Source organism: Gastrolobium bilobum, unplaced genomic scaffold, assembly GCF_033153095.1.
Source record: "Gastrolobium bilobum isolate Gb01-03AN ecotype WA unplaced genomic scaffold, APGP_CSIRO_Gbil_v1 utg5409, whole genome shotgun sequence".
In the NCBI taxonomy this organism is placed as follows: Eukaryota; Viridiplantae; Streptophyta; class Magnoliopsida; order Fabales; family Fabaceae; genus Gastrolobium; species Gastrolobium bilobum.
In genome coordinates, this window is record NW_026897097.1 from 61,627 (window position 1) to 76,727 (window position 15,101).

A 15,101-nucleotide genomic window follows, 5' to 3' on the forward strand; every position below is an offset into this window, starting at 1 on the left:
TTGTATTCGGAAACAGGATTTGGATTGCAAAATTAAAGTTATTAAATATTAAAGCTAACTACTCGCAAGAATTAAAAACAAGAAGGTAAAAATTTGATTGAACTAATAAAATAAAAACGTAGTTAGGGGTTCGATTTCCTTTAATCTCCTTATTATGATTTGAAGTCCTTCTTTACGTTAACCGTTCTTAATATCAATCTAACCAATTCTTTCGCATGTTATTAGAGCTCAATCCCTTGTTACTCTAAAACCTTTACAATATTGGAAGAACCCTAGTTCCCCGGTTATTCCCCAAGCATGCAAGCATTAAGTTCAAGAATCTTAAAGATTACGCGAACCCTATGTCTATCCCTAGAATCATAACGTTTACGATGAAGTTATCAGATATGAATCACACACCAACATTCCTATTGTCATGCATTCACCGATGATCATTATATAAGATTCAAGCCTATATAAAGCATTAAAAACAGATAACTTCATTCATGATAAAAAGGAAAATTAACGTACGAATTGTTCAAAGCATAATAAATCGACGGGTAAATTACACAAGACCACCTTGTACTTAGATGTTGTTTCAAAAAGCCACCTTAAACTTTCAATTGAATCAATTAACTCCCTTAAACTATCATATTAAAACAATTTAACAAATTTAATAATATTTAGACAATAATACCCTTATTCCTAACCATAACCATTGCCACCACCGACTAATTGCACCACTGCCCCGGTCGCCACCCTGCCACCAACCATTGTAGGAGAAATGTAACAGGCCTTCTATTAGGGAGTCGATGAAACAAGATAAATGTAAGACTAGAAGTTATGTTTATACAAAAAAAATCAGAATGGTTAATAATTCATTCACCAATTAGAGTTTTGAGTTTGAATTGAACGAATGGAATCTTCAAACACTTTTGAGCAAGAAGGTGGAGAAAGAAACACCAGAAAGTCACTAATAAAAAATCATTCAAGGTAAGAACTGAGGTAATTGATTGATTGATCATTTTTCATTATTATCATTGTTATTTTTCGATGAATTTGGTAGCAACAATTTCAATAGAATGATTTTGTACCAAAGGGAAAAGTTGAAAGAGGAAGAATTTGTGAAGAAGATACAAGAGATGGTAACTGAAGAAGAGAAGTAGAGAATATCTGTTGCATAGGGTCTTCCTTGAACTGCAGATGAACCAAGGTAAGGTGAAGTCATTTGTTTGAATACTGGTGACTATGTTGTGGTCAAAAGAACAAATATTTCATTAATTCAAAGACATATTTGGTTTCATCTTTGCAATTGCTGCAATATGGGTTTTACTTGGCATTCTTTGATGCTATTATCTGAGTGCTTGGTAAAACCTCCATAATGAAAAAAAGCACTAGGCTCATTGACGGATTGCGAGCAATGAATTGTGTGATTTGTTTGACCATTAAGTATCTCTTTCATCTCTTCTTTTCTGATCAATTGCTTACTAAATTCATACTAGAAACTGCACTTGAAAATAAAGACACAAACTATGTCGGATGACAAGGTGGGGACCGTGAGGGCCGTGGAGCAAGAGCAGGAGCGGTGATAACGATTAACATGGATAGGTTAAAAATAAGGGTATTATTGTCTTAATTTTGTTAAATATGTTAAATTGTTTTAGAATTATAGTTTAAGGAGGTTAATTGACACAATTGAAAGTTTATAGTGTTCTTTTGAAACAACCCATAAGTACAAGGTGTTTTTGTGTAATTTACCCTAAATCGACTAAAATCCATCTAACCCTAACTACTTAAAGAACTAGCCGGACATAGCAAAATCAAGAACAAAAGAAAATAGAAAAGCTCCCCCAAACTCCATAGATAATTGGTGGATCTTCAATATCTCCAGTGAACACTTGACGTTGATCCGTCTCCGCCGCTCACGAACATGAATCTGATGTTCCTTCGCGTTCCTTCAGCCTCCAAGCACCCAAGAGTTGTTTTACAATGTGAAAGTTATGTATTTCTGGTCCCCAACGGTGTTTAAATAGGTCAAGAGTTCGTATTGCAGTAGAAAACTTGAATGACCTAAGTTGGACTTGTCTGGGCACTTAAGCTTGTTGTAGCGCGCTTAAGCGCCCTAGCACAGTGATTTCTGACTCGCGTTGCGCGCTTAAGCGCGATTGAGGGCGCTTAAGCGCGATTGAGGGCGCTTAAGCGCGCTCCTCGCGACAAAACTTTCTTCTTGTGGCACGCTTAAGCCCTGAGTTGGGGGCTTAAGCGCCCAGAGGCAGTAGCTATTTGCATTTTTAGGGAGCTTAAGCTTCTGAATAGGGGCTTAAGCTCCCTCTTCTAACAACTTGGGAATCTTGATAAGATCTACAAATCTTTTTGTTTTGCTTTCCATCTATCCATATCTTTTCTGATTTGGTCTCTCTTTATCTAAATCTTCATATTTGAATCATTTGTTATCAAATCCCTTTAAAAATAGCAAATATATTATTTAGTTCCAACAATCAGATAATGTTCATGATTATCATTTTAAAACCCTAATTTTTGACTTGTTCAACTAGATAATTCATATTATTTTAGTCCATTAAACAAGATAAACTAAAGGTTTATCAATACCTTACTAAAGTTTGAAATTATTAAGGTCCAATCAACTAAAATTCGATCATGCTTATCCGTCGGGGCTTCACATGACCATTTTATTAATGGACCCACAAATGTAGCCCACAAGTTTTAAAATTAAATTCTTAATGTAAAACCTTCACCCATTAAATCTTTTTATTGAGAATTTTCATAAGCTTTGTTGAATGTAAAATTCATTGTTTAATTTCAAATATTGTCTTTAATAACTTAGTATTGAAGGGTGATGAGTCGTAGAATACTTTATTAAAATTTTGAAATTATTAAGACCCAATAAAATCCAATCATGCTTATCCGATGAGGCCTCACATGGTTATTTTATTGATAGGCTCACAATGTGCCTGGAGGTTAAATTAATTTCGTAATTTAAATCTCCTCCCATTAAACATAAGTAATTTTTCAATTTCCTGAAATTATTCAATTGAGAGTATCCTTTGTTTCATTTCAAAAACTATGTAAGCAGTGCACCGATGAACGTGCATTGCTTAGCTTATTAGAATTTTAAAATCATTAAGGTCCTGAAATTCAATCATGAAAGACAGTGTGTGCTTCACACAATCATGATACATGATTGTGGTATGCAGCTTGTGTTTATACATGACCATTCTAGAAGACCCATAATTTACTCGCAAAATAAACAGTTTTCTTTTAGAAAAAAATTTTGGATTATTTGTCTTGATTTTTATTAGCTAAAATTAATTAATTCAATTATTAATCTATATATTTTTTAGAAAAAAAACATAATAATTATTAATTAATTTTTTTAAGATAATCTAAAAATTAAAATAATCTCATAATAATTATCATACTAGTCGCTGAAGACATAATAGTTACTATGCTTATATAATTAAAAAGTTATGCAACAATATGGCACAATCTATTCTATATGGAATGTTGTCACATCAAACATGTTATCACTTCATATAATTCATTCATCCATAAAAATAAAGCAATTATAAATTAGACTTTAATACATGGTTCCCTAAAGAAAATAAAATAAAATAAAATTACAAATTGGAACAAAAAATTCATCTTCCCTTTTCTTTCTTCCTTTCAGTCCATGGGTTCTATTTCAAGCCCCTTTATAGTAACCATGGGTTCAAAGGCCCAAAATACCAAACTTTGGCAAGAAACCCTAAGTCAACTTTTAGGAATCCTAACCGTCATATCCACCGTGCTGTGACCCGAACTCATCTTAACATGAGACTCTAGGAGAAAGACTGTAAGAACCTGCACCGTTAAATTAGGAAATTAAATGATTAAATATGAATTTAGAAAATAATTCCATAGTTGACCTTAAAAAAATATGGTAAGGTTAGAATAATTATCGCAAGGGATTAATAACGCTGAAAGTCGTTTTTCTGACGAAAAGTGCAGATACTGGTTCTGTTTTACAGTATAAGTGTGTACCGATGAAGTATCCCGAAAAATTATAATAAGTGTATGAATATTCCTTGAATAATATTTAGGACTGGTATATCAAGTTTGGAGTCAAAATAATGAGAACTGGCGTCAGGACTCATATTGGCTACGTGAAAACGCGTACCGGCAAAGTGTTGCAAAAATGATAATAAAAATATGACAAATCCTAAAAAATGGTTAGGTTCAGAATATGAAGTTTGAGATTAAAATGATTAGCGGAACTATTAGCTCTAATACCGACAGATTAAACTTAATGAGACTATAAATATCGATTGGCACATAATCCTAGGCCATATTTTTTATACTACGTGAGACTCCTTTGGTTGCTGATCAGCCTCTTCACCATTGCATTGCCTCCCTCTCCTTGGAAAACCACCAAGTGATCACATTCCTCATTGGTTCTTCTCCCTAAATCTTGTAAACACTTAGTACTAGGCCTTTTGGGAGTAAGAGACCCTTGTTGTTAAGTGTTTTGGCTGCTGTGAGTTGGGTTTAGGGGCTGTGTTCTGGGTTCTTGTGGAGGAGGCCATTTACTTGGCATTTGATGCTCCAAGAAGCTACCCAATAAGGGACTTTAGGGCGAGAGATCAACAAAGGGACGATCGCAAAAAGCCTTGATGAGATGACAATTGACGGGAGGGATTCTGATTCAATCATTCCACCAACAATAGCAAGTACACATTTATGACTTTGCCAATCAGCTTCTCAAGCACCTTGTTCATCATCTCCTGGTAGGTAGCTCTTATGTTCTTCAGTCCAAAGTGCATCACATTGTAGTAGTAACTAGTCTTCTGAGCGATAAAAGTCATTTTCTCTGTTCGTAAGGATTTGGTTGTAGCTCGAATAGGAATCCATGAAAAGAGAAACAAAACACTGAGGAGTCATCGATGAGATCATCGAGGTTGGGCATGCGTTATGATTTCTTATGGTAGGCTTTGTTGAGGTCGGCGTAGTCGACACAAACATGTTGTTTCCCATGGGCCTTCTTGACTAGGACAACCACTACAAAAAAATTGCTCTTTAGCCACATTCAGAAATGTGGCTAAATCACATAAAAAATGTGGCAAACAGAAGCTACCACACTTTTTATAAATGTGGCTAATGATGGCGTAGCAATATTTTAGCCACATTATTTGTTTTACTTAGCCACATTCTAACTCAGTGTGGTAGCATATATTTAGCTACAATTAAAGTTAAATTTGGCACGATTTGAATGTGGCTAAAATAGTTAAAAAAAAATTTAAAAAAAATAGCCACACTAAATTGTGGCTACTTTTTTACTTGCTGAAATTTAACGAAAACAGCATTTATTGTAGTTAAACACAGTATTAAATATCTGAGAAGTACCCATCAGTCCACAACTCACGGTTGACGGGAACAGCACCCGTACCAATTAGAAGAGGAAAGAAGTAACTCAAAACTACTAGGATTATAGCAAAAAACAAAGCTTTTGGAAGAGTTTTCTTTGGATTTTCCACTTCTCCAGAAAGAGTACTTATGGAGTCCCAATAATTAAGATTCCAAAATAGAGTATTCAAATACAAATTCCAGTCAACATCATTTAGGTTTGTCACAGCCCATCTTGAAGGTTCTAAGTATGGAATTGCCAACAACCCCATAACCACAAAAGGTAGGATCGAGAAAATCACTAAACAAACAGCAATCCCTCCCACAATGGTTAAACCCCTATAGTTCAAATAAGTGAGAAGTATTGTCAGACCCCAGGTTGCAACAACTCTAGGTAAGCCACCACCTAATGCAGGGATTCCTGACTTCAGAGAATCAAGAAATAGAACTGGGTATAAAGCATTATCTATCACCCCACTCAGCCACTTCATCCATCCTTGCTGAAACCCCCAATAGGGACCCAAAGCATAGGAAACCCAAACCACATAGCCATTGTTTTCAGGGAACATGGTACCCGTCTCAGCAGTAATCAAAGCTTCAGGTCACTCATCTTTCCCCATTTATCGCCACCTTCCCTTCATTTGCTTTTCCCTCATAAAATGTCTGCTACACATTTATAGGAATATTAGTTCCTCAAATTAGCAATGATACCAAACAAACATCTTCAATATGCTTCTCATGATTGTTAAAACTTACTTAATTTTACTTCATTTTCGATTGTGATCTTCAGTTTATGGATATATTATATATTTATATGAAGTGTAAATGTAATGACACCAATTACCTGGAGGAAATAACACATGTCTCTGGCTTGTTCCCTAGACTGAGTTTCTTAAATGGGGTCTCGAATTCGTCGAGTAGTTCAAGCTCAAGCAAGGCATCCTCAATAGCCTGAGCCAACTCCTTATCATCATCAGCATTGTGGAAGCAGTCCCTTTTCTTAGCATCAAGAACTACTTTTCCCCATACTGAGTCGCTGTTGCTCAAAGTTGATGCATTTCCTATTATCCAAAGACAATATCTACACAAAATCATATTAAGATAACACTAGTAATTTCAAGCTTTCGGAAGGGTGTCAACTCTCATAATAGATGATGCTTATTAATCCATCAATGAAAATATTACAAGGACTCAAGGAGTACCTTCCAAGGCCTGTAGAAAAGTGGCTTTCTAAACTTGGGATTTAAACTTCAAATGTACCTGTCCTTCTCAAATTAGAACCTAGATTCATATGAGTATATGTGCAAGTGTTGATGTTTGGCTAAATTATTTTTTTTATTCCTAAGCATAAGTATACAAGCAAGACATATATAAATTTTTGTTTATTTTGTTCTTATTAGTTAGTCTTAGTCATAATTAATTTTACCTTTTTGGTAAAAATAATTTCTTCTGTGTTGCTTCGCTTGCACTTTTCTTCTCTGTATCAGGAGAAAAGACCAAAGTGTCAATAAATATCAGATAAAGCACCAAAGCTAAGTGAAATCAAAATAATAAACTGCAAATTTTGGAAAAGAACTGCATTTTCTTATATGTATTTGAATCAGGTAGATGGTGTGTATTAGTGGTTTTGTTCCGACTCAAGATAAGTTAATGTAAGTTATCTTTGGCACTCAAAAATATTGATTTACTAAAGAAGTAAAGTAATTAAACCCTCTTAAAAATTATGATATAAAGGAAATGAACTATTTCTACTAGTCAAAAAGAAAAACTTCAGACAAAAGTCGTAACTGCACCGGGCGCATCACATAATGGGCTTTGGCATTCCCCAACTGTTCAGAATTTCAAACACATCCCTCATCATATCTGGAATTCACCATTTAATGACCAAAGTATCCTCAAAAGGAAAGAACTAAACTTATATCATGTTGGCATAAAGTTGAGCCAAAGACCTCATTTCAGCTTCAGCATTACTAAGAAATTCCTTCAAAATCTGATCATTACCTAGTAAAAAAAAATCATTTTAGGTAAAGCTAAACATTTGATTACCACTAAAATGTATAGGCAAAGAAGTCTATAATTCAGATAAGTTGCGAATAACCCAAACAAAAGGGTAACTATGCCTGTGGGATACTCCACATCATTGGTAATCCTATATATGAGGCTACATAATAGACACAGATATGCATTAGTCTGTTGCAACTCTAGCTACAGAGTTCCATTGTCATACTATTAAAGCCAACTTAAATTTAAATATCTGTATTGTCATATTCTCGTTCAAAAAAGAAGGTGCTTTCAAATGCACCCTTTGCTAACAGTCCTAATGATCTTATAAATGTGGGCTTCAACAGCTAATTTTTAAAGTGTTTGGATTTTACCTTTTGGGCAAGTCTTTGTCGTGAAAAGAAAACTAAAATCCTGATCCAAGCAGTGTATAAAACAATGTTTTCATAATAGCATCAATGTAAAAATAACATTCAATGACATATAACTAGAAATAAAAATCATCATCATGAGAGAATGAATATGCTTGATGAATGGATAATGTCCCTTGCCATGACTGTGAACATCATGACAAAGCGAAAAAATGAAATTATTTTATTTTATTTCATTGTTAGGGCGAAGACCATAGAATAAAAGCCAAACAAAATTAAGTTTGATTTCAAAGTGTTACCAATTTATAGATTTTACTTTTAGAAATCTCCATCTCTTAAATATAATCATATATAACTTAATTCTAAAAATAAAAACGAAAGTAAATGCTGCATTCAAGCTCTGGTTTGTGATTCGGCGATAGAGAAGAAAATCAACAAGAGAAATTGAATCTGAAAAAATAAAAGGAAAAAAGAAACAATTAAAAATTAGGTTTTACTAATTATGTTGTGCCTTGTTCAACTTTTTGGATGAAAAATCCTTGAATCTTTCATCGCGATTCTCTGCAGAGTCGAGCAAAGACACATTGGCTCATGTACGACTTCATAGCCAAAGACGTCCTCGCCGAGTACAAGACTCCATGGTGGACCGCCGCCAAGAAAGTCGATGAGTCTGCCCTTAACCGCCTCATCGAAGCTGTCGACGGCCGCGACGTCGACGCCGTAGACGCTGACGGCAGAACAGCGCTCCTCTTCGTCGCCAGACTAGGCTCGAAACCGTGCGTCCGAATGCTGGCCACCGCAACAACAGCGGCGGCCTGGCGGCGCTTCACATGGCGGCAGGGTATGTGAGACCTGGCGTCGCGAAGCTTCTTTTGGAGCTCGGTGCAAATCCTGAGGTGGAGGATGATTGAGGAAGAACGACGCTTGATCTGGCGAGGGAGATTCTGAAGGTGATGCCGAAGGGGAATCTGATGTAGTTCTACGGAGGATTGGATTGGAGAGTGTGATTAGGGTTTTGGATGAGGCGTATTTTGGAGAAAGGAACGGAAAAAGGCTTAGGGGAGAAGAGAAACAATATAAAAAGAAAAAGAAAAAATAAATAAATGAGAAGCAAAATAAGCAAGAATAAGAAAAGATTTACTGTGAATGGAGTTATTTTGCCACATTAAGTGCGTAGTAAAAATTGATTTTACGACATTAAATTTAAATGTGGTTAAGATAATGTCCCTAGACTCCGTCTTTTTTGTAGTGAACGTTGGAGAGCTAGGTAGTATAGTAAATGAAGAAGCCGACCTCCAATGTTTGCTATACTCGATAAACCTTTTTCTTTAAAAAGCTCTTCCTAAGAGCGTTTAGCTTTTAGCTTTTTTCTTCATTATAAAAAGAGAGATTTTTATTATAAGAGATTTTCTCAAAACCTGTTTGGCCTAACTTATACTTATAAGTACTCCTAGCTTAAAAAAAGAGAGGATTCAAATAGACATTTAAACAAGTTGTGAATTTTACAATTTACATATCTTTTTAGGGTCAGGATCATTTTACACCAGTGTAAGTTACACTCTCAATTTTATCCGTTGATTCCATTTATATCTAACAGCTCAAATTTTTTAGTAATATGAGCCATTGGATACAAGTGGATCAATGGTCAAGATTGAGTGTAAGACTTCTAACTCTTACACCAGTGTAAGAATATCCTGCCCCATCTTTTTATTGAACATGTAAATAACATGAATTATCATATGTTTGAACTGATAGATCACAGGTGGGTTAGTTTTATATTCAAAACTAGTTTGAATTGGTTCAAAACAAAATCAGTTCAAACTAGTTTTAAATTTGTTCAAAGTTGATTCTGAACTGATTCCAAAAAATAAACCAATTCGGTTCTCCAAATAAAAATATTTTTTTGAGTTCTATTTGGTTCAATAAAGAAAACCGAAAACGAATTTAACTGTGCACACCCGTTAATTATAAAAGCTCCCAACAAAAGGTGAAAGCTTCTGCCTTTTACTCACAAAGTCATATTTTCCTATAGAGTGCATGGCCATATAGTTATCATATATTGATATATTGAAAAAAAATTCTGAAAATACTTATTTATATAAATAAGTATTTGATAAATAAAAAATAAATTTTTTTAAAAATAATATCTAAAAATTGATATATTAATATATAAATATATTTAATTTTTATTTTAAAAATTGGTTAAAAAATAAGTATTTCTCATTTTTTAAAATTTATTTTAATATTTCAAATAATTTTTATGTTTATATGAAATTTCATTAATAATATAGAAATTTACAAATATAACCTTTAAAATAATTTTAATTAGATTTGAATTTGTATAAATTATTTTAGTGAAACAGCTTATTTACAACTTGAGTTTTAAAATAGCTGTTAAAGCTAAAAAAGTCATTTAATCTCCGAATAACTTTAACTTTAATTTTTAAACTCTTATTTTTAATTATAAATTTTAAATAATTTTTATGCTAAAAATAAGTTAAACCAAACAAACTCGGAGATTAAAAAAAAAAATTAGGAGCCTGAATAAATATTCATTATATATAAATTATATTTATATCATCACATATTTTTAAATATATTAATGTTTTAAAACTATCAAATAATTTAAATAAAAAACATTATTAGCACAAAAAGTTTCAATTAAATTTGTAACAGGGAAATTTCCGTGACCCTGTCAAGAGTCGCAACAAACTTTTGAGCTAGCTTTTGTGAGATTTATAAGGCCTTGGGCACTTCCACCCTTTGAGCTAGCTTTTAATATGGTGATCCTATGAGTCCCTATCATTTGGTGCTCTCGTTGAGAGTCAAACTGTGAGCTAACTTTTGATATGGTGATCCCATAGGTCCCTATCATTTGGTGCTCTCGTTGAGAGTCAAACTGTGAAAAAGGCTACCTGATAGGTGGGTGAAGCCGCCCAAAGGGAGAAAGGGCTACTACCGGGTTAGAGTGAAAGCCGCCGTGGCCTTAATGTGTTGGCAATGTTAGGAGTCTCACATTTGTGTGCTAGTGTGGAATTTATAAGACCCAAAAAAGTATTTTAAAAGTGGAGGAACAAACTAGTTAAAACTCAAACTTATAGTTCAGGATTTTTACAGCATGATAAACGTAGATATATTTGAAGTCCATGGTCAACAAAAGGATACATTAAGTGTATTTTTTATATATAACAAAACAGGAAATTAAGGAAGCTAATTAACACATACAAGAGTGTACTTTAACTAGACATAGTTTCATTAAGTAGATGATGACATTGAGATTTGGCAGAGTTGTCCTTCAAGTAGGACATCAAACTTTAGTGAAACGCAAATATTCCTTCTTTGATGGAAGATCAACAGTCTCAAAACCTCGAGGGAACATTTCCTTGGCTTGCTCGTTAGTCACATCAGGGGAAATCACAACCGAGTCCCCTGGCTTCCAATTTGCTGGGGTTGCAACCTTGAACTTTGAGGCCTTCTGCAATGACTCTATCACCCTCAACACTTCATCCATGTTCCTACCAGTTGTTGCAGGGTAGAGAAAACTCAGCTTGATCTGCAACAACCCACCAAATTAACATATTAGCCTAGCCCCTCATTACTTATAGAGGAAAAAAAATGCAAAATTTATTAATTTGATCACAGAAAATTTTATACCTTCATATCTGGTCCCACACAATGAAGAGCCCTTGAGGGTAGGTTACCATTGGAATCTTTCTCATCAGGGTCAACCATGTTGAGTTGCTTGATGATTTCTCTGCTGGGATCAGCAATGATTGGATAGTTCACCTTTGCACCTGGCTGCATGCAACAAGTAAAACTAAACACACTTAGATATCCTCAAATGCAAAGGCCATAATTTGTTTTTTGTTTCCTCCTTTTGTGACCAAAGGTCATAGTTCAAATTCGCGAAAAATAATCTCTTTACAAATATGCAGGGTACTATAAAAATTATGAGATATAACACACCAGTGCACATGGGGTGTTATAGATACCCCTTTTCCTAATTGAGGGTTCAATGGGAAGTGAATTTTGTTATTCTGATGTCAATTTTAATAAGAACAATTAAAAAAAACTCACAGTGTAGGCTTCAATGTCTTTGATCCATTCAAAGTGGGATAGAAGATCATCACAGGAAATACCCAATAGCTTCACTCCTCTTTGATAAAACTCAGAAGCATACTGAGCCATCTTACCAAGTTCAGTGGTACAAACCGGGGTGAAATCACCTAAATACATATTATATAACCATGCATCAACATAGAGAACTCAAAGAAACAGATATATCATAGATAGACACAATAATCTATAAAAGTTAACAATGAGAACCTGGGTGAGAGAAAAGGATGGTCCAGCTATCAGCACAGAACTGGTGGAGCTTGATTTTGCCATGAGTAGTTTCAACTTCAAGGTCAGGAATTGAGTCTCCGATGGTAAGGCCTGGCATTTTTCCAAGTTTCTGGTTTTCAAATTTCAACACTCTTACGGTTTATGCTTTATGTCATGGATCAGAATATGCGCAAACTGAGATTATATAAAAACAAAGGACAGTTCCTTGCATGAAGAGAACGTGGCATGTTGTGGCTATCGAACGTGACTGTGCTGTTGCTTACATGTCACTGGAGTCCCACAGTTTTCTCCACGTACATCTTCTCTTACCTTTTGTTCTCAACATTTTTTTATTTTTGAGTCAATAGTATTTTTATACGTTCTTCACTTTTAGTCTCTTATAAAAATAAATTAGTCCTTAACAAATTTAAAGTGGACTCATTTAGTTGAAATTATAGTCCCTCGCGAATTCAAAAAAGATCCATATTAGACTAAATTGTGTCTATTTTGAATTTGTTAAGGATTATCTGATTAATTTATTTTTGTAAGGAATTAAACTAGGATATTATTTTTTTGTTAGGAATAAAAAAGTTCTTTACTCTTTATTTTTTTGAATTTTCTCGTTTTCTTCTTTCGTCCCCTTATCTTCGTTAGTTTTTTGGATCCTGCTGTGACTCTTAAACAAGAGTTTTTGAGTGTCGTCTTATCTATTATGAGATATCAGTTATAAAAACTTTTAAAAAATATAATGTTCAAATTAATTTAGGTATTGATATCTTGTTATTGGCAGTTTTCCATACAAAAATATTCATGTGTTTCGTTTTAACATTGCTTTTCAAATTCAGTTTTGGAGAGAAAAAAATCAACTTTCCGTTGCCGGGACTTGAACCCGGGTCTTTCGGGTGAGAGCCGAATATCCTGACCAACTAGACTACAACGGATTTGCGTAACGTGTGATGTTATAATACTTTATAATTTTTAAACATTTGCAGCCGGTAACAAAACAAGAGCATATAGTGAATGGAAATTCTTGTGCCTTCTGCTTGGGGTCACCTTAAAGTTATATGATCTTACCTACATACATTCTTCACTTGCCCTATGGTTGCATTGTTTGCGTTGACATATTCGATCAACATGAAAATATCTTTATTAATAATTATAAAAAATCATTTTTATTTTATTTTTTAGTTCTAATTCTTTATGTAAAAATGATGAAAATAATTGCCATTCAATGGGTTAAAGTAGTATTGCTCTATTTCGTCATTATTGGTGCTTTTAGGTTCAACTATTTATCTTATCTTTGTTTTTGACTAATCAAAAGGCTTGATAGGTGAAGACTTTGATGATTGCCTTGTTGCGAAATGAAGGATTTTCTTGTTTTTGGATAAAGTCATGAAATCTTGATCCGCACAAAGCAATGGGACCAATGTGACTTTTATAACACACTTCGAAATGTCGGAAAGAATATCCATTTAGAAACGAATATGTTTATTTATTCATTTTTGTATGTCAAACAAATTATATTATATCATTTTAAAGTGATTTAACGGGAGAATATTTTGGTTTATTTTACAACTTTTATTTTTAAAGCCATTAATATGAACCAATCCCCGTCGTTCACTAGGTCCGTAATTAAAGTGGTAGCTATCTTGATAACAAAGGAACTGAGTAAATAAATAAATAAAAAAGCCTCGATTCGATTTTCACATGTCACTTTTGAGAAGGGTTTAAATATTTTTATTCATGACTCATCCCGTACTTTGGATTAGTCTCTCATAGCCTTCTTAAAGAGTTGAAGTTTGTAGAAATACCAGAAAGAGCCAACTCCCTTCAAAGAAGGTAATTAGTATCAAGTTAACTCAACAAAAATAAAAAAACATTGTGAATTCTTATATTAAATCTAGGGTTTTATCATATTAATAGTGTGTAGGCAATATTATTATATTAAAAAGCTTTCTTTTTTACATTGCTAATAGTTGAGATCATCACTCCACCGGGCTAATTAAGGTTACATATCACCGCACAAAGCCAATGATAATAAGCTAGGAAGCATAAATTAGAAAACATTGCAGTTTCCCCTCCTTCAACAAATAAAAGTTGTTGTTTATGCATGTTATAACTCTTTGGCCTTACATCGAGTGTTCTTAAGATAATGGAGTCATACACTGCTGCAAATGTTCTGAGAATCTTCATGTCTTATCAAACAGAAGCATACCAGGGAATTGATTGGTTCAGCTGAGGAAAAGAATGGCTTGTATGTGCTAACCAGCTACCCCATCCCGAAACGTGCTACAGCTCAGCTAGATGACAGTATCCGTTGTAATTTTTCCAGTTTGAAAAATAATGCCTCTCTTTTATGGCACTTTAGACTTGGGCACTTATCCCATTCTGTAATGAAGGACATGTCTGATCAATTTTCTTTCATTCCAATAAAAGAAGTTTCACCTTGTGATATTTGTTAGCTAGCTAAGCAAACCAAATTACTCTTACCTATTAGTTCCACATTGAGTGACAAACCTTTCCATATTTTACATGCTGATATATGGGGACCAAATTCTGTCATCTCATTCTGTTTTTATATCCAGAAATGTTATTTTTTTTTTAGACACACTTCCCATTCCCAAGCCCAATTCCTGCTGATGCTCCCACTACATGCATCCCCTCTTCACCACATCCTTCCTTATCTTTTGATCCCTCACCTGATCCTATACCTTCTTACCTTCATCCTACTACCACTCCCATACCTGATTCCACTCATCCCACTCCCCTTCCTGTACCTGACACAGCCAATGACCATAACCTTCCTACTTCACCTCCTCGCAGATCCCATCGAACCCGTCATACACCTCAGTACCTTGCTGATTATCACTGCAGCCTTTCTGCTTCTTTTTCTGACCAACGTTCCTCAAGTACTCCTTACCCCTTATCATCAGTTTATTCTTTTGATTTCTGTTCTCCGCATTATAAAAATATATGTCTCAATCTAAGCACACATGTGGAACCAAAATCCTATGCTGAGGCTTC

General features: G+C 34.3%; 2 protein-coding genes and 1 non-coding gene across 3 annotated transcripts; all 3 read right to left on the bottom strand.

Annotated features, from left to right (window-relative positions):
• Positions 1-5,360: 5,360 nt before the first annotated feature.
• LOC133304104 (probable polyamine transporter At1g31830) lies at positions 5,361-6,670 on the bottom strand. Its single transcript, XM_061504077.1, has 3 exons — positions 6,640-6,670; positions 6,224-6,440; positions 5,361-5,982 (listed from the first exon to the last, which is right to left on the bottom strand). Exons 1-3 carry the CDS (start codon positions 6,668-6,670, stop codon positions 5,361-5,363), a joined length of 870 nt encoding a protein of 289 aa, XP_061360061.1.
• A 4,388-nt stretch (positions 6,671-11,058) lies between these two features.
• Positions 11,059-12,195, bottom strand: LOC133304118 (1-Cys peroxiredoxin). The gene is made up of 4 exons (XM_061504091.1): positions 12,078-12,195; positions 11,829-11,977; positions 11,406-11,549; positions 11,059-11,304 (listed from the first exon to the last, which is right to left on the bottom strand). Exons 1-4 carry the CDS (start codon positions 12,193-12,195, stop codon positions 11,059-11,061), a joined length of 657 nt encoding a protein of 218 aa, XP_061360075.1.
• A 750-nt stretch (positions 12,196-12,945) lies between these two features.
• Positions 12,946-13,018, bottom strand: TRNAE-CUC (transfer RNA glutamic acid (anticodon CUC)). The gene has a single exon. It is a non-coding gene; the product is annotated as a tRNA-Glu (tRNA).
• Between the last annotated feature and the right edge of the window lie 2,083 nt (positions 13,019-15,101).